Raw genomic sequence first — 24,194 nt, forward strand, 5'->3', positions numbered from 1 at the left:
AATTCTATGTTCTCACGTAATAAGTCACGTTTCCTAGACTTATGTTAAAAGTTGTGTCCGAATTCAGGGTCTGCATCCGGGTCCTTCGAAGACCGCGAATATCGACGACTGGAAGAGAGAAGCTATGACTTCCGGCAGGTTTATCGATATTCATATCTATGGGCTAAAGTCTTTCCCCTACCTCCCCCAGAATGCTGTGCGGTTCTAAGTTCAGTGAAATTATTGAATATTTTATCTATATTCTACTATCTATTGATGTGGATCACGTGTCTATCGCAGTATATATTGTTGTTGATTTATTGTCCAGCCCTAATGTGAGTAAATTTACATATTTACTTGTATTAGACTGATCTGATTATGTACTTCTGGATCTCTTCGACTCATAAAGTGAGGTAACATTAGATTTGTTGCTGCTATTTAGATGAACACAACTGGAATAAATTGAAAATATGTTGATACTTTTTGTTCTAGTACATGTGCGACTCAGAATAAGTTTTCCAATAATAAGGTTAAAGGCTCCACCGCCACTTCAGCCCCTCCTGCTGGCCACTAGTGTCTGACAAGCGCCGCTCCACCTGCCCCAGCCCCGGGGAGGAGGACCCGCCCTGTGAAAGTCCAGCTCTGGGGGCAGGAGGAGCGCAGCAGAGGGAGGCAGGTGAAATGTGGCCCGACAGGTTCTGATGGGAACACAGACACGCTGCCAGACAGAGGCAGGGGAGGTGACTGACGCGCAGTCACAGCAGCAGACATTAACTAACACAGGGTGGATCTGGCGCAGAGGTAGCGGACCTTTGGACCTCGGGGCCCCGTGGACTCCCAGCAGCAGGCTCGACTGAGTGGAATTTCCCTCCTCTCCGCTGCCTGGAGCCGGGGGCAGATGGTCGGACTGAGAGCCTGAGCGGAACTCAGGAAGGAGAGTGAGAGGAAGGGTGGGAGAGAGGGAGACGAAGACAGGCGAGGACCGGAGAGTAGAGGAGACATGCTTCACTACGGTTCAAGACCAAGGGTTACCACCACCACCACCACAGAGGACTCTGCAACTCCTTCCAGCGAGGTAAGAAAGATGAAACTCTCCCTCTGTTCTTCAGTTTTCTGCGCTTTTCTCCTTCCTCCTGGTTGAGTCTCTCTCAGCTGACATCTGCAGCCCCCTGACTCTCAGGGTTGGTGGGTTATGGTTTGCTGCTGGATGTGCTCAGTTGCACAAGCCTGTAATGGGAGCACAGTGGGCAGGAGGCAGGGGTGTCATGTTTATTTCAACGCCTCTTGGATAAAATAAGCCAGTTTTTAATTTCTACACTGCAAAAACACTAAATCCTACTCTGTGTTTTCGGTCTAATTTGCTGTACAAATAGCTCAGTACACTTGAAATAAGACAAAGCTAGTTTACAAGTAAAGTTTGGCTCTAGTTTTAAGTCAGTAATTCCTTAATATTGATGAACAAGTATTTATTCCACTCGCAGAATGTTTCACTTAAAACATGAGAAAAATATCTTATTATAAGTGAAATAAGTTCATACTTTTTTATCAATATTAAGGCTTAAAACAAGCTCCCATATCTTGCTGAAACATTACTAATAAGTTAGTTTTGTCTTGTTTCAAGTGTACTACATTTGCAGTAAAATACTTGGTGAGACTTTATGTTTTTGCAGTGTAATCTAAATGCTACATGCTGCGGGGTTTTTTTTATCATTGCAAAAATAACAAGGATTAACTGCTAAACTTTTAGCTTGGAAATTAACCATAACAGAGCATTTACTGTGCTGTACGTGGCATAACAGATGTTGCTTTTTCACAATTTCACATCATTTACATAAACTTTGTTTGCCGTTCATCATCTATAAATAAACTGCAGAGATGTCGGTGACTCTGGATTGTTTCAAGCTAACATTTTCTCACTGCAGTGTGTTTCTGAATGTCTTTTCTTTCCAGAGGAGGGTCCTCAGGTTGACTCTGCTTGCAGGAAATGGTGGAAAAAAGGAGGAAAAAACTGCAGACACAGTAAGTCTGAAGCTTCTCACAGTGACATTCCACAATAAGGCGCACCGGTCCTACTCAGGCAGCTCAAGCTTTATTAAATCAAGTTAAGTTAAACCTATAATTCAAGAAAACTAAATTACTGTAACTGGGAAGCCCCTTCAATCTTTCCACATTTTGATTCTTTAGCTCCAAGATGAAGAGTCTGAGATTTATGCCTTTTATCATCAGGTCCAGTTATGCAATCATGACCGAAGGGCGTGTGGATTTAATAATACACAAACATCTGCTTCACATTTGCTTCAAAGATAACGTCAGAGTGTTCTGCCGATCCAGGAGGAAATACTCAGAAACACACACCGGCCGAGCAGAGACACACGGCCACTAAGAAAAGCCCATAAAATTATTAGCTTGCTGAAAGGCAGCAGACATTTTTAAAGGTGACAGTGTGAATTACGGTCGCTGCAGGCTGTGTGGGTGTTTGCTGTAGGTGGCTCTTACACAGGCTTTGTTTGTGTTGTGGATCTGGTCCTAAGTGCGACAGTGAGAGCGTGAGAACGGAGAACTTTCCTCTGCTTGCTTTTTGCCTCTCAAGAGGTTTGCTTTTGCCGTGCAGCAGCCTGACTGCATTACTGTGGCATGCTTTGAGTGAACCTTGGCCAGAGAGCAGAGCGGTCATCTCGCTGCCACACCTCCACACTGATATGTCGGAGTAATCTCTGAACGTGCTTTGGTTTGGGAGGGTGGGACCGTGACGGTTCACACAAAGGAAGGTGTTTATTTCTGTTTGGAGCGATCATTTACAACCCCTTAAGCAATAGAGAATTTTACATTTCTGCAAATAAGCTTATTAATAAATATGTAAAATGTCTCAGTCATGTAAAACTAATGACTTTTACCTATTTTTAAACCAACCAGAACTTGTTTTCAGATGTTTTGCTGGGTTTTGTTGCTCAACATAAACAGGAAATGCAGCAGGGCAGAAGCTGCAGAACTGTTTACGTAAAATATTTACTGTAGAACAATGTGAAAAAAGTTTATTTGTTACCAAATGTCCATAAATAAAAAAAAAAACACTTTAAAGTAACTCTGATAAAGTTAAGCTGTGATACGTTTTTATGGCTCTGGTTCTGGTAGGTGTAAAGTTTTCTTGGCAGCAAAGCCAAATCTAACAGCATGACTGTAGTGAATATTGCACATATTAGATAATTTGTACCTTTAATGCAACCTTTATTGTGCACATAAATATAATTTTTATACATTTATTGAGCTGTGGTCAACTGGTGGCAGTTCTTGCCCCTCCTTTTCCAAGAAAACCATGTTAATATATGCACTATACTGCAAACACATTGAGTCACCAGCTTCACCTCTTTAAGGAAGCCTTTATGCAAGCTTTAATAGTTTGCATGGAAATGTTTGACCATTCTACCAGAAAGCAAAGGTCATTCCTTATTTCTGAGGTCAGACTCTGATGTTGGATCAGAAGGCCTGGATCATAATCTCTGCCCTAAATGATCTTAAAAATTGGGACTCTTTTCAGTTTTATTAAAGTATTATGGACCTTGCTTTGTGCGCTGGTCATGTTACAGAAAGAGTGAAATACAGCTGTTGAAATATTAGGAATTTGTTTAGCTGGAACTGATCCAGAAGGAGAGCTCCACATTATGACTCCATCTGCAGCCAGCTAAACGTAAATGCAGTCAGAAAAGAGTTGCTCTTCTGGCAGCTGCAACATCCAGACTTGTCAGTTTGATCATCAGACAGAAATATGATTTGTTCCTCCAGAGAAGGCTGTCGTCCAGCGGTGACATCATTTACAACACTTAGTGACGTAAGGCTGGAGTGCAGCTGTTCAGCCCTGGAAACCCAATGAAGCTCTGCACACACTCTTCATGATCTAAACCAAGGAACAGCTAAAAACTGGAGGACTGACTCTGTGCTCTGTGGAAGATTTAGTTGCAGCTTAGATGTGTGACCTTATGCAGCTGTAATGCTTACAACACCTGAAGCATCTCGAACAGATTCGAGATGCAGTGCCTGTATAATATTATGGGGTTCATTAGATGAAAGTGAGAATCTCATTATTTTGTTGTTTGTTTTTCTCAAATATTGCCAAATCTAGAAATGTGTTTTAAAGAGTCTCTGTCTAATGAAGGAGCTGAAGTTGAGATGTTCAACTAAAAGCAGTTTAGATTCAAATAAATAGTAAAATATTGTTTTAGATGCCAACTACAGAGTAAAATACAACCTTCAATCATTAGAAAACTCATTCGAGGTACAACTGACAAAAAACCTTTTTCAGTTTTCTAGTTTTCACTTGAGCTGTCCTCCACACACGGGAGTGTAAAAAAAAACTACTACTAGGTAAAAACATTTTGGCTAAACTCCACATGGAGAGTTGTATTTGGGCTGCAGATGTGGTGTTTAGATTCCAGTCAAATCTCAGCCTGGTCGTTTCTGAGAAACGTTTTAAGGTGATCTTTTTTTAGGCACAGAGCTGTTTCTCTAACTACGGTATAAAGAGAAAAAGGTGATAAAATGCATGAATGTATGTTGCTAGCAGGATGTAGCTCAAGTAATAAATCATGTTACATGCCTTTTGGCTTCTTTTTTGTGTCGTAGTGAATCTCTACAGCCTAAATGCTTTACCTCACCTATTTGTCCAACTATCCAAGTAATTGGGATGCGTGGGTATAAATGCACATTTATAGTATTTAAGGTTAATCTTTCTAGAACAAAAAAGCAGAAGTTACAGAGACGTACCTCTGTTTCTTGCTGTGTAGGGAAACACATCAAGAGATGAAGCAGTCACATCCGTGTTTGGGATTTCTCCTGTATTTTAAGTTGTTAGAGTGCAAAATGAGAAGACAGAGATCAGACCGACTCCAGGAAACACAAACTGGAGGGAATCACACCCGCTTGGCACTCGACCTGTAACGGTAATAAATTGTGCTGGATGATCAATTGTGCCAGAAGTTATTGCAATAAATGATCATTTTGTTGTTTTCAGACAATTTCAGAGTAATGTAATAATGCAAGAACACATTCTCAGATAAATAAACTTTGCATTTTAATGAGCATTTAACAATGGAAGTGGGAGACATTTTATATAAAACATATGACCAAAACAACAAATAAGAAGAGGCATAATGTCTCTGTAAACTAAAGTTTCCTTCAAAGGAAGGAGCTAATTTAGACCAAAGCACCAGACTGAAGGTTTTTGTCATTTAATCTTTGGTAAAATGTTGAGCTTGTTTTATTTTATCACACTATAAATTGATTTATTGCGACAGCCCTGTGAAGGAGACTGAGCTGTACCTCGATGCGTTTGCTGCAGCTCTGAAACGCCAACCAGGGTTCGGTCAGCTTGACAAACACCAGCAGGCCTGAGAACCGGGCATCTGTTTTCACCTGCGATCTCTCTGAGGATTTTTCTGAAGGAGTGGGAAGGAACCTGTTGAATGAATAAAATAGTACATTTAAATTAAAAACTAAAAGTCCATGAAAGAACAAGAGTTTTGTGGTCTTGTTGTTGTCTGCCTCTAATAAGAGACTGACAAATGGTAAAGAAAAAGATGCCTGACAGTTTAACAATCCGTTTATGAGGCGCCACTGACACAACAAAGACTTTTAGATTGAAGGGAAAAAATCTGAAAATGTTACAGGGTGCCGTAGTCAAAATGCTCGAAATAATTTCATCACTGGAAGTTGGAACAGTGTTGACTTGTGGAAGTTGCGACATCTGTTTGCACAGTTTTCATATCGTTAAAAAGTGTAAAAAAACAAACAAACTTCCAAACGTCTCCTCATCGCCCCTGGCTAAAACAAGCAAAGTGTTCTGTTGATTGCCGTTTCTTTTTGTTTAGGAGATAAAGATCAGAAGAGTGTTTTGAGCAAAAATCTGCTTCATCATGAGAAGAATGAGGCCATCAGGCCATGAGTTCACAAGATAACTCTTAGGTTTCTGCAGATAGGAATAAAAGCTGAAGGAGTTTCTTTATCTGCACAGGTTTGTGCTCAGGCTTTATCTGAACCTTGAAGGTTCACAGTGCTACAAAGCCTCATACTTTCTCTTTACTATCAATGATCTTTGGCATAATCACCACAGAGTTCAAATCTAGGTCTGTCCGGCTGTGATAAAAGGAAGTTATGAAGTTAATCAAGGAGGAAGGAAATGACCAAAATACTCTGAGAGGGGGAGATGCATGTTTGGACAGAAACACACACTGAAGCAGCTTTACATTGTAAAATTAGAAAGGGTGTGGCCCGCAGCTTGACTCATTGTGGACACAATCCAGAACTGTGACTTTGTGATCTAATGCATCATCATTGTATTTCACAGACTAAAGTAGCTCCACAAAAATGTTGCTAAACCTGCAGAGTTAGGGTTTGGGTTTTGCCTCCTTTACGGCTCACAGTGTCTCCAAACGATTCTGCTCCATCAGCTTCATCTCAGGGTCTTTGTGTTGTGAAGTCAAATGAGACTTTGATGTTTGTGCTGGAAATCAGCAGCTTTCTCCTTCAGAAAGCAGTCATGTGACTCCCAGCTCAGCCAGATTTAGATGTTTAACTATGCGCCGCATGAGTAGTTTACAACGGCGTTGATGTAATTCAGGTCAGCCTTGGCTTCTCCAGGCATGAAAACAAAGGAAACCTGTTCACCACCTGAACTGTATGGATGCAGCTATAAAACCCAGGTAAACATTACCCCACTTTGTGGACAAACACCGTCAAATTCAAAGCTGAATTCAAAGCCATCTTTATGCTACCAGCGCATAAAGATGCAGCTTTTCCTCCCTCATATTTGCTGGAATTCACATCCCCACCAATCAGCGCGCCGTCGCCGTTTCTCAACGCCGCCTCGTCTTCTGTAGATGAAGTGGTGATGAAATGTGAGGCCCTGCGCCGTCCAAGAGACAACACTGGCGTCTTTGTCCTTGCTCCTCTTCATTCTAATCTCTGCGAAACTGTCGCCTCTTTCTCCAGCTACTTTGTAAGTTTTATTAATTCGGCTCGTCTTGAAACAAAAGATTAAAAGTTGTGTAATATGTTGTAGATGTTTTTAGATGGCAGGAGCTTTTCCAAACTTTAATCAGTCATTTTGCTCCCACTTCTGAGCCCGAATTTCTTTAATTCAGAGTTTTCCAAAAGTATTCACATTCCATTCATCCCTTTTCATATCTTGGCACTTTTTAAAATGACAAATAAAACACTGAAGTTTGGTGTCTGTCTGTTCAGTTTGCAATGGATCTTCACGTCTTTTGGTGTCACTAGCAGCTTTACACATCCAGAGAGAAATTTATATCGGTTCTTCAAAACAAAATTGCTAAAGCTCAATCAGACTGGATAGAAAGTGTCTGGACAACAGTGATCTCATTCATTATTGAGTTTCGCTGCAGTTAGTTTCACCATGACACTGAATGTTGTATTTAGATATTTATCTTTAAAATATGAAAAAGCCAGGCATCGTATTCTCTCCACTTTACTGTGAATGAGCAGTGAATGTTGACTGGTCACATCTTAAACCTAAAATGCCTAAAAAATGTATTGCTCATCTGTCTCACTAAAAATGCATCAACTCTTAAATTCAGTCTACTTTAATTAAAGGTAAGGTAATTTTGTTTATACAGCCCATTTTCAACAACAAGGCAGTTCAAAGTGCTTTACATGAATTAGAAGGAAATACAACAAAACAACAAACCAAAGGAAAAGAAAATAAAAAACATGGGGAATTAGTTCCCCATGTTTAAGAATAAGTAGTCTGTAATTTATAAACTAGCAGGGGTTTCTCTGGATTCTTGTTCTGATAAAACTATATGGTACTTTCTGAATTTGTTCTAATTTGTAAACTAACAGGAGTTCCTCCAGGTCTTATTCCGATATGAAAAGTTTAATGATAAATGTTGAGTGAGTAGTTTCTCTAGATTAACTAGTAGGAGTTTCTCTGGCAGTTTCTTCTAGTTCCTGCTCCCGGTTGAGTGAAAACATTTGCTGATAAATGTCAAAATAAAACAAAATAGAAATTAAATACAGGCTTTATTGTGCTAATGTGTAACAAAAGGAAAAACACAGAAGTCAAAGCCTGAAGGGATTAAATTGAGGAAGCAGTGTTTGATCTAAGGACAATAAATGTACTAAATTATTAAAAAAATAAAGTGAATTCAAACATAAACTGATAATAAAATCTTCTCTTTATATATAAAAGCTAAATTAAGGAAAGAGTAATTGTATTTTTGACCAATTTCAGTCACTAAATGTCCCTTTTCTTTGGACATTCAGATTTATTTCCTTAAAACTTTAATCCCAATAGATGGTCAGATCAGTTACTGAAGGGAAGAAATAACTGGTGCAGATTTGCTCACTGGTCAGCAGCCTTACTGGAATCTGGACTGAATTAGACATTACCGTCATTAAGGCATGAAATGAATACGACAGAAAGTATGTTTAACATTTTGAGTGTCTGTGAAAAGAGATGAATGCTGATCCAGGGTTTTGGTGGATAATTGCCCCAGAGTGGTGGTCAGATTATTGGGTTCAGAGGTTTGGCGAACATTGTTCATGAACACAGATGATCTTTTTGTTCCGTCTCTGATCTAATGCTACCCTATCTGCAAACAGAGCTCCAAATATTTGTTCAATTTAAACCGCAGGGACAATAACGGCTCCGCTACAGAAACAAACACATGAAGACGTTATTACAGATCATCAGGACAAATATAACTTGATATTTACATCCTGCACCATTGAGCCCAAGAGTTTATTTGCTTGTGGTCTGGTTGTGAAAACATCTTTCTCAGGCTGTGTTGCATAATGACGGTCTAAAGTGCAATGTTGCCTCTCTGAACTTTCAGATTATGCAGAGAAGACCAAAATGAAGATTACGATCAGTCATGATCGAATAATTGGGATTATTGTGTGTTATTTGCTTACTTTTAAAGTTCAAATTATAAGGATATTATAATATATTATGACATTTCTTGATTTCTTGATGCAATCTGAGCAATAAGCATAACACAGCAAACATAAACAACAGCTAGAGGTGACATTTAATGACAGCATAAACATTTGCTTCCTGTAAAAGAGTCATGACAAAAGTACATTTTGCTCAGAAATTTGTGCATCCTTTGTGTTTTCACAGCACTGTATTTGACCCCAAATTGTTCACAAAGCCTATGAAAAATCACCCATAGAGTCAGTTTTTAATTTAAATGTTTTCTGTCCGCAGGCTGAGGCAGAGAATCCTATCAAGGAAACATGGAAGAAGAAGAACGGGTTGATCCGCAGAGAGCGGCCGGCTGGCATGGAGTCGCCTCAGCAGGTAGACGCAACAAAAGCCACCGTGACTCAAGTTCCTGATGCCCTACAAACACATTTCTCTGCACGACTCTCAGGATGTCGTTAATATCTTCCCACCCATTCTCCGGGAACAATAGACAACAGCAGCAGTTCATTTCTGTTCACATTGGAAGACGGTCGAGATTTCTTTGACCATTCAGCAGCTCTGTTTTTGCTACAGGATGTCAGAAAAGCAACAAATAAAATCATGTTTTAATGTAATATCTAGTCAATCTGTCATTAGAACATGATTTAATTAAAAATGCCCAAAAAAGTTAATTAAATTTGGATATACTTTTCATATTGGTGCTCTTGTCTGTTTTGCTTTTGCTTATTTTGAAATCAGTTCCTCTACATGAAGGAGCAAAGATGTTTGTGTTTATTTAAATGCAGCTTAGTGTCTCTTTTTATTGTGAAGGAATCTAAAATGTGAACTTTGACCAGGGGCTGTCGTCGTTTAAATACCTGAGGTATGGCTTCCTCTTTAGAGGAGATTAAATGTTTATTTGTTGATGAATAGTTGTTTCAGACATTGCATATGGAACAAAATTATTAAAATAGGATTAAATGATAACTATACTGCAAAATAACTTTAAACTTTTGGCCCATTGGATCCTCTGTCAAACAATTCTTAAAACACACAAAATGTCTTTTTAATCTCCTAAAATGATAAGCGCAGGAAGATTTATGTGATTAATCTTTGTCTTTTCCGTGCTATATAAACATCAGAGTTTTTGTCTGGTGGCTTTTTGGCTCCTATTCCTGCCAAAAAAACAAAACAAAACACTGAACCAGAGGTTCTTTCGGAAGAAAACGAGTTCTGATCTTTGCCCCGGGTGTGTGGCCATTTTTAAATCAAACAATAATTTTATTGTTTACAGTTAGTTGTAAACATGCTTTAATGAGCGCCTCATGTATTTAGGACCTTTTATTTTAGCACAAAAACATTTCTGATATTCTTGTTCTTCTGTGCAGTGATGTTGTTGCTCTACGAAATCTGCAAGTGTTGCAGTATGAATGTTTATGAATCTGACTGCACTAAACTCAATAAGAGCAAATAACTTACAGTAGAATATTGCATTTAACTAAAAATTTTTAATTGCTCTCTACTGTGAATCTTTTTTTAGTGCATTTTGGACTTCACTCTGTTTAAAGGACTAGGAGTCCCAAAACAATTTCTCTTTCAAACAACCTATACAATATTCATTGAAACATGATCTGACTCACAGTTTGGTAATTTATCTGCACCAATCACTATTGTTATTTAGTTATGTCGACGTTCCTGTGCCATGCTGTGCCTGTGCGTCTGTTTTCATTGGCTGATTGAGGGACAATAGGCAGAAACGGCAGAAGCTCATGTTCTGGGTTGCAGAAACCTGACACCGTCTGTGCACTCTGCTCTGCACCCCTTTTAGCTGCTTGTTACCAGCCTCCTGCTTCTCACCAGCAGCAGTGCTGCAAACGCCTAATCAAGCTCACACATATGCGCATCCAAATGCAGACACATAAACCTGAAAGTGTGCATGTCCACACATTAAACCCTGAGTTCAAAGACTGTAGAAGTCAGCCTGAGTGGAGGTTGGGGGCAGAAACCTGACCGGTGTGATCCTGTCTCCCTCAGCACCTCAGAGACACAACCAATGGGGCGCCGGCGAGCTCGCCGCAGCATCATGGGCCCAAGGTGTACGGCGTAGTGCAGAGGACGAGCACGGACAGACGGCAGGAGCTGATGGCACGTGAATGGACCGTCGACCACCTTCATGATGAGATGAGGTACATCCGGGAGGTGAGTGGACAGAAGCAGAGCGGCCTCCACTTCATAAGGTTGAGGAAGTTTAGGTTTCTGTGCTGATAACATCTGTATGTTCTTGGTTTCTGCAAACAGGTGAGGGACTCTCTGGAAAAAGTGAGAGAACGGATGTACGGGCAGTTTGGAGGAATGCAGCAATCCATGGAGAAGCTTTCACGAGAAATCAGGGTAGAGGATCGTAAAAGAAACATGTTATTAAACTGATTCATCAAACTCTTGAACAATAATAAAAAAGCCTGCGTCTCTCCAGGCTGCCAATGCACACCGGAAAACGTTGGAGTCTGAGGTGAAGGTTCGTACCGCAGCCATGGAGAACTTTGATCAGATGAACAGCTCCCTTATATCTGCAAACATCAGCCTGCAGGTAACAAATGAGGGTCATGTGAGGATTTTTATTTATTTGACAGCTGCATGCTGCTACAGAAACCATATGTGTTTTTTTTTCCCTTCACAGAAATCCCTCTTGGAGAACTGTCAGAACAGAGTGGACGTGAAAGACGAGGTGAAGAGTTTGCGAAGCACCTATGAGAAAACTCAAGAAAAGCTCAGGGACAAGGAGCGGGAGCTCGCCGCAGCGCAGGCAGAGAACCAAACGCTCAGACTTCAGGTGATCCTGCAAATCCACGCATGTCCAAAGACCTTCAAACATCTGCTGCAGCTGATGTGCGAAGCTGGCACCCCGATGAGAGGGTGCATGCCAGCTGCCAAACACACAGATGCTTCACATGTGGAGTTTCTCTGCATGAGTTTACAGAAAATCAAACTCACCATCAAAATAACTCCCCAAACCTCAGCTAGCAGTATTTTTCTGCACAGCAGAGCTGAGATTTGAGCCACACCTGCTTCTCCCAGTGCAGTTTCAATATGTTCCCGTCTGCTGAGAGCGGTCTTAATGTGTTGTGCTTTGGGTTGTCCAGGTGGAGTCTTCACAGGAGGCAAACACCCGCGTTGTGCAGGATCTCACCGCAAAGCTCCAGAGAGAGTACGAGGAAAAACTGCAGAGCGAACAACAGAAACACAGAGAAGAGATAGAAAACCTACAGGTTTGCATTCTTTGCTGCTTATGCTCACCAAAGTCTGTTTTCAGAGATAACCGGGGAAAAAAACCTTTACCACCAGGACAGAAGTACAGCGTGACGTTTACTCCAGACACTTCAAATGCTTTGATTTTTATCACATTTTGCTGATGATCAAACAGAATCAATCACATGAGCAGAGCATCAGCAGGGTTTCTGCTCACACAGGCCCAGCTGGATGAATACATCAGGCGGCTGGAGGAAGCAGAGATGAACCTCAGGACTGCAGAGGCGAAGATTGCTGAGCGAGACCAGCGGATCGTTGAAGTAGAGCGTCTCCTGAGCTGCATGGGGATGGTGAGACGCGGTTTTGGTTTTGGTTTCTATTTGAAATCTTTTTTGACATAAAACCTAAAATATTTCACAGGAGAAAAGTCAACTCCAGCAGAAGCTGCAGGAGTGCGAACAGCGTATCCGTTTGTTAGAGCTGACGGACCAAACAGACGCAGCCGCAGCCAAAAAGTACAAATTAAATTCCTCCTCTTCGTCAGTCTCAACCTTTTCAACATTATTCTGATTTTTCTCCAAACAACAAACTTTCTAACTTGGAAAAGATCATCACAAATCCTTAATGTTTGTTTTAGGTCAAAGCAGCTGCAGGAAGAAGCCGTGGATCTGCGTGAGCGAATCAAGCACTTGAACGACATGGTGTTCTGCCAGCAGAGGAAAGTCAAGGGAATGATCGAGGAAGTGAGGAAGACCTCTTGTCACTTTCATTACATTCCAGCAGCATAAAAAGGCATTCTGATCCTCTTTCTGCTGACATGGCATAGCAAACAAAAACACTCACCTGACACTTTATTAGGTACACCTGTTCAGTTTCACTCTGCCGATCTGTGCCAAAATGTTTGATGTAGTATTAAATCCAGAAGAATCCAACCCTGATCTAATCTGCAGCAGGTGAGCTTTTGTGCATCAGAAAATCTGCACCTTAATTCAACCTCCGATGAAGGAAATAGAAAGTATTTTCTACTTTTAAGGTTATTAGTTGCCTTCTAGAGCACTGGAAATGTGCTTAAATGCCAGAGCTTTGAAATAAATTCAGGAGCAGCATCTCATTATAATGAGGGTGAAAAACTGTCTTGTTTTAACGAGAAAAGTTTTATATTTCATTCTAACAACAGATAAAATATGCTCCTCTGACAGATTACGACTTTTTTTTAAAGGCATAAATTGCTACGATTCTCCTTCTTCTCACCTATAACTTCTAAAAATCCCAGGAGGTGTTGCTATTTTACTGTTATGACCTTTCTTACTCAAAAGAGGAGATATTTTGGTTTTAATGAGACATAAATCTCTTAAAATCTTGTTAAAATAAGAAAGATTTCTTGTTTCATCAAGAAATAAAACAAACATTTCTGGATAAGTGAGATTAAAGACGTCCAAACATTGTCACGAGGTCAGCTATAGCTATAGGTCAGAGGTTAAAGCTATCAGGAGTTTATGCCAAATTTAAATCATCTTCTAAGAAGGAGATTTTCTTTGAAATTTAGAAACCCCTGCCAAGCATTTGGAAGTGTCTAACAGTGCTGTTTTGTGCAGGTTGAATCTCTGCGAGCTCAGGTTGCTCAGAAGGACATGTTCATTTCAGAGCTTCTTGACAGAATCGCAATAGTGGAGTGTGAGGTAAGACTGTGAGGAATAAAATGTGTGTTTAAATTAAGGTGGGGCTTCCTTCTGCATGGCTACAGATGATTTGTTGACCTGATGAGCGCAGGATATCCCGGTCTTTCAGCGATGTGTGTGTGTGTTCCCACTTCTCCCGTCAAATCGCCTTTTTTCCATGTAAAGTGACTTCCGTCCTTTGCATGATGCTGACCTGATGGTGCTGTTTCCTGTTTCCCTTTTCCTAGAATAATGAATTAGAAGACAAGCTGAAGTATTTTATGTCCACACAGAATAGGCCTCAAGAGATTTTGGAAAGACGAGACGTAGGAGTAGGCTGCGATCTGCTCCCCAGGTAGGAGTCGGCGACTGGATTGGCGACTAGATTGTGTTTGGTGCTTTGTTTCAAACTGGTTTCTAATTCTCACGTTACTTCATGTAACTACAGACATGAAGTGCAGAAGCACGATGTTGAATCTGTCCATCTTCATTCCACCCCACCTACATCACCTACATCACCTACATCACCTGTCCAACCTTCATCACCAGTTAACGCTACATCACCCACTCAACCTCTGTCACCGTCAGAACCTTCATCGCCCACACCTTGGGCTCCATCTTCTTCACGGCCTTCGTACCTATCATCCTTCCAGTACCCATCGTTCAGACTAACAACGCCCATCCAGCCACGGACATACAGTTCGACTAACCCTCCACCCAGCAGGCTGGAGACCAGTTTGTTAAAGTACTCTCCTGGTCAGTACAGCCAATACCTGCAGTCCAGCAACCCGGCGATGAACGGTGTGTCCTCTGAGTCCGACCCCGTTGTGAGTCCGGTCCCGTCCGGAAGAGACGAGGTGGACGCAGAACCGGAAACAGACACTACTACACAAACCAAACCACAGGTGGCCACGTCTTCCACCTCGTCTTCTCGGCCGAGATCAAGGCTACAGGTTTCCTCACCCTTCATGAAACTGATTGGACACAACCTGAAGGACAAGCACTGATTGATTTAAAGGGTTCAAAATTTAGGAAATTCTAAATAAACATTACATTTATTTTGTTCTTTTTTTTTATTGTTTGATTTTTATTTTTTCTGGTTTATCAGATCTTGTGGACACTTTCAGGAGAAAATATGCAACTTTCTGAGTCGAGTCATTTACAGTTAAACCCAAAGTTGTTCATATCCCTCAGTGTAGGGCTGGACGATTGTAGCTGAAAAACTTAAGCGTTTTATATTTTTGTTTTAAATATCTAAAATATTGCCAAATTGGTTGCAGGACCTTTCTTGTTTTATTTTCAGTTTTCATTCCATGTTCGTTTGTTAAATAGGCTCGTTTCCGGTGAGAGTTGGACTCCGCCAGGGCTGCCCTTTGTCACCGATTCTGTTCATCACTTTCATGGACAGAATTTCTAGGCGCAGCCAAGGTGTTGAGGGGATCCGATTTGGTGGCCTTAGGATCTCATCTCTGCTTTTCGCAGACGATGTGGTCCTTTTGGCTTCATCAGGTCATGATCTGCAGCTCTCGCTGGATCGGTTCGCAGCCGAGTGTGAAGCGGCCGGGATGGGGATCAGTGCCTCCAAATCCGAGGCCATGGTCTTGAGCCGGAAAAGGGTAGAGTGCCTTCTCCGGGTCAGGGGGGGTGTCCTGCCCCAAGTGGAGGAGTTTAAGTATCTCGGGATCTTGTTCACGAATGGGGGAAGAAGGGAGCGGGAGATAGACAGGCGGACTGGCGCAGCGTCTGCTGTCAAGCGGGCGCTGTACCGGTCCGTCGTGGTGAAGAGAGAGCTGAGCCAAAAAGCGAAGCTCTCGATTTACCGGTCGATCTACGTTCCCACCCTCATCTATGGTCATGAGCTTTGGGTCATGACCGAAAGAACGAGATCGCGGATACAAGCGGCCGAAATGGGTTTTCTCCGTAGGGTGGCTGGGCTCTCCCTTAGAGATAGGGTGAGAAGCCCAGTCATCCGGGAGGGACTCAGAGTAGAGCCGCTGCTCCTTCACATCGAGAGGAGCCAGTTGAGGTGGCTTGGGCATCTGGTCAGGATGCCTCCTGGACGCCTCCCTGGTGAGGTGTTCCGGGCACGTCCCACCGGGAGGAGGCCCCGGGGAAGACCCAGGACACGCTGGAGGGACTATGTCTCTCGGCTGGCCTGGGAACGCCTCGGGATTCCCCCGGAGGAGCTGGAAGAAGTGGCTGGGGAGAGGGAAGTCTGGGCCTCCCTTCTGAAGCTGCTACCCCCGCGACCCGACCTCGGATAAGCGGAAGAAGATGGATGGATGGATGGATGGATCATTCCATGTTGTTGTTGTTTTTAATTTTTATTTTTCAGCAGCTGTGAGTGGTGAAACCTTGAACTGCTGCTGCTTAAGTTACTCAACAGGTCGTTGCTAGGTGACCAAAGAAGGAATGAGTTGCTAGGTAACCAAAGAGTGGCTAAAACCTTCCTCTAAATGCATCTCCCAGAATGCTGTGCGGCACTGGCTCTGAATTCAGTGAATATTCAATTTATCGAATATTGAATATTCTGTCAGATGTATTATCTATTGATATTGAGAATGTGGGCCGTGATATATATTGCTTTTGATTTAATATCCAGCTCTACCTCAGTGGCAGATTTATATATGAAGTGACCTTTAATTGTACCATCATGTTTCTTCCGACAATAAGTAATGTTTTGCAGTGGCCCAGTCAAAGTCTCAGCTATAACCTGAGTGTGGGACTTGAGTCTGGGAGGCCTTGCAACCTTAAAAACACAAACATAAATTGTCAAACTACCAGTGAAAACATGCCCAAACCTGCTCAGTAATTATAAAAAGCTTGTCATAAAAAGTGTTTCTATTAATTATTGGAAATGGTGTTGATCATTTTCAGAGTGCCGTTTTTCAAATAAATGTAAATAGAAACTTTTATTTTCAACTTAATACTCTTCTTAAAGTGTTTTCCAACTGGAAACAAACTTCTGGTTTAAATTAAATTAACTTTAAATCTAAATCCGTCTGGAGTATGGACACCTGTGGGCTTAACTGTAATTCATTTGGATTTAAAATGAAATTGTACTGCTTATCGTTCTCATTTACAGTGGATAAAGCTTTTACAAACCGATTTGCACAGGTAAACATGAAGTTTATGAAACACATTAATGAATCTTTGTTACCCCCTGGTGAACTTTTGTCACTTTTTCTGTTTTTTAATCACAATGGTGAAAGTTAAAATCATAATACATCTTATTGTCTCTGCCAGGCACGATGGAAAAGAGTGTTATTGGTGATGTATGAAGTCAGCAGCTTTTGTAATAATACATGTAGCTCTTAGTGGGATGTAATAAACTGAATTAATTTTTTAATGTGTTTTTATATGTAGCCCATTTTCCACGCTTATTGAGCTAAAAAATATCTGTCCTGGTTAGGGATTGATATGGTTAGTGGTTGTATTTCTAAATGTTTTTTATTTGTATATATTAAATGATATTTTTTGCTATTGTTCATGCCCTGTAAATAATATTTATTAACTAGCATTGTACCTTTGTGTACATATCCTACTGTCTCATATTGGTGGTGGGAATAAATATCTGTATTGACAACAGGGTTATCGGACATTTTGAGTACTAAGACTTTGCAGTTGTGCTTTTGTTAATAATAAAGTAACTGCCATTACTGAGCCACAAGCATTGCTTTCCACCTTCTGTGCCATAACAGACTGATTGTGACTGAGAGTACTTTTATAGATGATTTTAAAAAAGACACAAAGATTGTGTCGAAAATACATAAATGCTCATGCTAAATATGGACAGAAAAAAACATTTTGGAAGTGATTTAAATGATAATTTACACAAACCAACTAAATGCATGGTTCTTACAGGAAAGATGTGTATGTAAATAAATTCTTAATAACCTTAATAATACATTCAAACTTCAAGATTTCATCAAAAACAATCCAAATAAATTTGAATCAAAATCTGGTTGACTGGATGGGGTAGCATCAAAGTTTTAAACTACCCGGTCGAATTTATAATTTCATTAATAAGCATATTGATACTGAATTTTGTAAATACGTAATAGAAATAAAGTCTGCTGGTTTTTGTTTTTGTATAACTTTGCAGCGGTGTGAGAAAGTAAGAAAAAACAGACCCTCATTTCAACAGATTTTGACCTTTGACACTGGCTGTGAGGGACACAGCTGTAACTTCTCGGTTAAAGTGTGGGCCATTGTCTGCTGAGCTAAATGAGAAATGGTTCGGTTCAGTGGTAGGAAAACATCCGGACAGGAAATGCAGCTGTGGAAAATCTGAAGCCGCGAAGCTGGAAAAGTTCAGACTGGTTTCACTGGTGGTCAGCCAACAAGAAATATCTAAACACCAACATCCCACTGAACATGTGAGATACTTTACAACCTGCAATAGGAGTACATTTGATCACATATCAACAAACCTTAATGTTCTATCAGAACTTTGTGTGATAGACAAACACAAGGTAGTGCACAACAGTGAAGAAAAGTGGCTGTTTTCATAATATCCTCTGATCTACTGTATTCATTGTAGCTCAGGCTTTATGTTTATTTTCATTTTCCTGCTAGAGGTACAACCTTCACCACAGACCCCTTTAAAATTTTAACAGATTTTCTTCCAAGATTGTCCTGTTTTTTTGCTCCAGTGTCGTCTTCCCATTAACTCAACAAAAACATCCTCACAGCATTGTTTCTCCACCACCATGTTTCACTGAGTGATTTGCTTGACTGGTTTTAGTTTGAATGTAGGACAGAAAGTTCAGTTTTGGTGTCACCTAATCAGAGCATTCTCTACCTTTACTAAGTATCATTTTTGGATGAGCGACAATAGTTGCTCTGTGAGATGTTTAAGTACATGACACATTTTTATGATTGAATCCTGTTGACCTTTTAATTATGTTTTTTGGCATTTCCTCAGTCTTAATGACAGTCTTCTGGACATCTGTCCAGTCACCAGTCTTCCCAATGATTGTGCATCCCACGACATCTGTATGCCACAATCACAAATAAATAAATAAATAAATAAATAAATGGCTTGAAATATTTCACTGACTGTAATAAATTGATATAATGTATGAGTTCCACTTTTGGAAATAAGAGACAAGAAATATTCAACCATCATAATATTTGGAATAAAGAAAAACATCTAACTTTTATAGAGGAAAAAATTAGACCAGTTCAAAGAGGGTTTTTTTTCTCCAAAATGTACGTATAATAAAGAAAAGAAAGTAGACAATTTGAAACAATGGAGCACATCATTTGTAATAGAATAAGATGAAATACTTGTATATCAGTGTCTGAAAAAAACCCGCTAATATTGCATAAAATCATTCATAAAATCTCAATTGTGGTGCTGCTAACCAAATTTGGCCGGACGAGGGCAGCAAATACGCTTCTTTTGCTTCCATGGAAACGACGTACTTACGAATGTCAAACGGTGGGGGCGATAGAGCGCAGTTTGTGACATTTCACTTCCTCAAACGAAGAAGAAAACGGACTCTACTTTCAAATACTGTTGTGTCATGTGTGGTTTGGAGTGAGACCTCCTTCTCAGGCAGTTTTTATGGCTTTTTAATGATTAAGAATCTGCATTCTAGTAGCTGTGGGTTCTTTTTTTTTTAGATTTAGTACATGTTGATGTTAACCTTTCAACCGGAGCTGCCTCTGTTAGCGAATGGCTGTCAGTAGCTAAGAGCAGCGATGTCCTCACCGTGGACAGAGCGGCAGGGACAGGTTGGAGACCTGAGGGGCCACAGCTTAGAGGAGCTCCAGGAGCTGCTGCTCCGGCAAGAAAAGATCCTATCTAATAAGTGAGTACAGTAAAACACAATGAAGCTGCGATTATATTCGCTTTCTCTCTCCAATTGTAGCTTTTGTGTTTACTCTCAGACTAGCTAAATATGGATTACTGAACTCATACAAGTGTGTTTTCTTTAGATATCAGAGGGATACATGACTGTTAATAATGCCTTTGTAGCACGTTTTTGTTGAGCTCCACTTGGAAAAAGTAATTATATTATGTTCAGGGTTCCGTCTCAGTTTGGTAAAGTAATGTATACTTTCCAGCTGTGGAAAATAATGTGTTTATGTATTCATCCATCACATAATCAATTTATCTGTTTTTTTTTTTTACAGGTTCTATATTTAAAGTTTATTCACTGTACACACAAAATGACATGTTTGTATTTATATCTCATAAAAGATTACAAGGATTGACAACTCTGGAAATTAGAGCCTTTAAAGACATTGAATTTTGGCATAAAACGTGTAAGAAAAAGGCTTCATATGTAGTTGGCTGTATGTGTTGAAGCTGTATGCAGGCCTGAATCAATGGGATCAAGCTGAAGTGAGGCAGGGCAACCATATCAACTGGCTGATGCAGCATATGTTCTTAAAAGTGTGATTAGGTCTGCAGGTTACTAATAGATCAGACTCAGGAGGAAGGCCTTAGACCTGTCAATCATGCATTCTCCTCCAACGTAACATTGTTTTCCCAATACAACTGTTTATCTGCTGTGATTAGTGGCCTTGCTAATTAGCTTAGGCAGTCATGACAGGCTCTGTTGTTGGTGTGAGTGGTATACACAAGAATGATTGACAGCGCTAAGTCCCCCCTCTTGACTCTGATTGGTTGTTTCTGACTGAGCTGTGTATGTTGTGTATTTGCACTGGGAGAAGGCAGAGGAGCTCGATATTATTTTTCCACAGATTATTTGTCTTTTACCATACTGTCACGACAGTTTTAACGAATATATAATAAAACTTTTTTTTTAAAGGCACATACTTCAGGTTTAACTTCTTTTCTATTTGTTTTATGTTGTGTACATGCAACTTTTTATAAGTAGAGGGCACTATCGTACCGCTGTTGGTCTGCTGGGGAGGTTGTAGTTTGTGGCTCTGGGCATGCGCAGTTCAGAATAAACGAGCTCTGGCTCGTCACGGTAATAGTTGTCACCTCTGTGGTTCACAAGTACAATAAAAGGCAAATCTTACAAACTAAAAATGATTTACAATGTAATGTAAATATATTGAAATTATTTTTGTAGTATTCCAAGCGACTTGTGATATGTGTAATTCGGACCGTTATTTTGTAGTTAGCATTTGTCTGTATTCGGTAGATTGCATTTTTCCGTCGTGTATTGTGATTATAGATGCATTTAACTGACATATTCAGTCACAGCTGTTACGCCTGTATTTAAATATTGTTACACTGTTGACATGTTAGTATATTTTGTGGTAATTATTAGTCATGAATGTGTTTATTGCCGCAACTTCCGCGTCGTTAGTAACTGCCGTAGCGTTCGTAAATGACGTTCGTAACTGCCGTAACGTTCGTAAATGACGTTCGTAACTGCCGTAACGTTCGTAAATGACGTTCGTAACTGCCGTTCATATTCACCGCTATTATTGAACATAATGCTTTTCTCTGGTTATTTTAATTTCAAATCAGTTTTCTTTTTGTAAATAACTTTTTTTATATTGTTAATTCATTTATCTTCTGTTAAAAAAAAAGTGGATTTTTTTTTTCTTTATTTTTTTGTGCAGGATTCATTTTCTTTCATTGCAAGTACTCAAGACATTGTTGATTGTATATTTGTGTATGATTTGTATTTTGTGTTGAAAATGCAGGCAAAACAGAAATTGCTGCATAGTGGCATCTGTAACATATGTTATCAATGTACATATATTGTTTGATTAAGATAAAGCATAACAGATTTTTCTTGTTATGCAGGCGGTTCTTGCAGACTCTTTCTGACAAAGGGAAGAAAATCCGAGACTTTGCAGAGAAAGTGCGTCTTGCCATTGAACAGTGCAGTGAGGAGGAGAGGAGCCAGAGCTTGATGTCTGCAGCCAGAGCAGAGTTACAGTCCAAGTATCACCAAGCTTTCTCTTACCAGCACCGTGCTGCACCCTTGACATCAGCAGCTTCACCCCTGAATGAAGAGAATGAGGGTGCTGCAGGCGATGGTATACAGGACACATCTTTGGACAAGCATCAGGACCAGCGTGTCTCCACAGCAGAGACAGCTGCAGTGAACACCAAAGAAAGTGAACTTGTGGTTGCCTTGGACAGAGTTACTCTGTCTGAAGCGAGAGCTGATGAATTTAATGAACAATTAAACAGCAAGGCAAAAGATAACTACTTTCTTGTTAAGCAGCCAGCTAAAAAGCCTCACTATATGACTGTCCTAGAAAAAACCGAGAGGTCTGCAGCTCCCAAGAGGCAAAAATTCAAACCAAATCAGTAAGAGCACATCGTTTCATGAGTATCATTCTCTTGTTTCAATGTTCTCTCACTTTTTAATGAGTACCATCTTCTCCTCCAGACTTCCCCACAGAAATGACGGCTCTCCATCAGGGTCTTTGTCTCCTGGGCGTTCCTCTGCAACTGTGTCGCTGCTCTCCGCTCTGGACAGGAAGGAGCGCGACAGGAAACACCTGGATGACATCACTGCAGCCAGACTCCCTCCTCTTCATCACAGTCCAGCACAGCTTCTATCTTTAGAAGAGTCGGCCGTTCTCGTCAGAGAACAGACAAAGAAACAGCAGGTTGGTGCAGCCTATATTATGTCTTTCTCTCAATAACTACAACTCCACAACTTTATCTGTTTGTTGTCTGCTGTGTTTTCTGGTTTTATGATGCTATTTCTTCACTTGTTCTCTGACAAACCTCTCAGATATTTGAAGAAGAGTCCAGAGTTGTATTATTTTCATAAATGTGACAACTTCCAAAGGCAATTGGTTGTACTCAGTTTTATTTGGGAGCATCAAAGTAAAAAGGCTGAATAAAGGTTCATGCCATACTTTTCAGATTTATATTTGTAAAAAAACAACAGCCATGTTGTTGTTTTTCATACTCAAGGGGTCTGAATACTTTTGCAAAGCACTGTAGTGGCTAATTCACATTTTTTGCCGTTTATAATAATTGAGTCGACTTTAGTTCTTTTCCATCACCACTAGAGGGCAGCATCCAGTTGCTGGTTGTCACAGCCAGACTCATGAGCCAAACTCCTGTGCTGCTGCTGCTGCTGCTCCTTCTGGCTCCAAGTGGAGCTCTTTACCATTCATACTTAAAGGTTTTAACACCACTAGCTTTACTGCTGGTTCTCTGTTTACCAACCTTTTCATGTCAGCTGTCTTTCTGTCTTTTGGTTTATTTTCAGGAGCTGCAGGCCAAACTGGCCGCCCAGAAACTGTCTGAAGGACTGAAGATCTCTATGGGGAGCTACACTCCTGACGGTGGCCCCCTGGCCGCCTACAGAGAGGTTCACGATGAAGGATCCCACCTCTCATCTGAGGAGGACTGATTTTGGATGGACAGCTTGGGAAAACGGTGTAACCTTGGCCTCTGACAGAAAGAGGCTTTGGACCTCATGGTTCAGGGTTTTCCATTTCAAGACCAGAGAGAAAACCAGTCCTTCCTCACTGTGAATAGCTTTTAACCGTCAAACACTGAAGGAAACTGATTGTCACTAAATTTATGTTTGGACCAGTTGTTGCAAAGTCTTGCCAGTATAAAAGTACATTGAGGTGACGATGAGTCTTAAAATTATCAGTAATATTATAACATTCTGAGTCTGGTGTGGTTTATGTGAAGCTTCAGCAGCAGACACTATGCAACAATTAATTCACACCTTTACATGTTTTTGTCAGACCTGAGGGCTACAAGATGTCAAACGAAACTTAATAAAAGCTTCATTTTGAGCTTCTCACTGGCTTTGTCTTTACTGATCTACAAGTACAAGACATGAATGAGACATGTTTTGCTGCGTTTTTGTTCTTTTCTTTATTTTCTGTCTTTATGACAACACATTTGCTCCGTTGTGGGGTTCTTAAAGTCATGGCCAGGTAGACTTGTTTAATCCTGTTAATTAACATTTGTGTTCGGGCTTTACAGACATTTGTAGAACAGTTACAATTGCAGTTTTTGTCTATCAGTATATTTTAAAAAAGTATTACAGAAAAAGTAAATTTTTACATTACGTAAAATTTGAAAGTCAAACCTTCAAAGGGATTTAAAATAAGCTGTTGTTGACAGATCTTGCTTCCGTGTGAGCAAAGTGCTCTTGGGCACCCCCTGCTGGACTGGGGGTCTATACACTACCTTAGCTTGCTAAGCTTGCTATACTTTGGTCAGTTCTCAAACGTGATAAATCATATTTATACCAGTAAATATAACATATATTTTCAGTTACATACCATTCAATTCAGGTGTAAATGTAATTAATCAAATTCATTCAGTTAGTAAAATGTTATTTATTAGGAAGCCCAGCTGGTTGTGTACAGTTGGTGACTTTTAAAAGTGGGAAAATACACTTTGATGTAAATATCGCTTAGATTTATTTTACTTCACCTTCTACTACTTGTATATTAAACCTGAGAAA

The 24,194-nt window shown here is 40.4% G+C and overlaps 2 protein-coding genes across 3 annotated transcripts; both read left to right on the top strand.

Moving 5' to 3' along the window:
- The first annotated feature begins 613 nt into the window (after positions 1-613).
- myzap (myocardial zonula adherens protein) lies at positions 614-15,017 on the top strand. 2 transcript variants are annotated; one of them, XM_028014831.1, is made up of 14 exons: positions 614-1,054; positions 1,930-1,998; positions 9,200-9,292; positions 10,931-11,095; positions 11,195-11,287; positions 11,370-11,483; positions 11,574-11,726; positions 12,037-12,162; positions 12,364-12,492; positions 12,563-12,657; positions 12,780-12,885; positions 13,738-13,821; positions 14,094-14,155; positions 14,249-15,017. In XM_028014831.1, exons 1-14 carry the CDS (start codon positions 980-982, stop codon positions 14,805-14,807), a joined length of 1,923 nt encoding a protein of 640 aa, XP_027870632.1. In that variant the 5' UTR covers positions 614-979; the 3' UTR covers positions 14,808-15,017. The 2 variants fall into 2 exon arrangements, with proteins under 2 accessions (XP_027870632.1, XP_027870631.1); XM_028014830.1 differs by having other exon boundaries at positions 615-1,054; positions 14,049-14,155.
- Positions 15,018-19,235: 4,218 nt separating this feature from the next.
- Positions 19,236-23,522, top strand: polr2m (RNA polymerase II subunit M). Its single transcript, XM_028014832.1, has 4 exons — positions 19,236-19,619; positions 21,542-22,054; positions 22,137-22,359; positions 22,974-23,522. Exons 1-4 carry the CDS (start codon positions 19,510-19,512, stop codon positions 23,115-23,117), a joined length of 990 nt encoding a protein of 329 aa, XP_027870633.1. The 5' UTR covers positions 19,236-19,509; the 3' UTR covers positions 23,118-23,522.
- Positions 23,523-24,194: the final 672 nt, after the last annotated feature.

This window comes from Xiphophorus couchianus, chromosome 4, assembly GCF_001444195.1.
Source record: "Xiphophorus couchianus chromosome 4, X_couchianus-1.0, whole genome shotgun sequence".
Classification (NCBI taxonomy): Eukaryota; Metazoa; Chordata; class Actinopteri; order Cyprinodontiformes; family Poeciliidae; genus Xiphophorus; species Xiphophorus couchianus.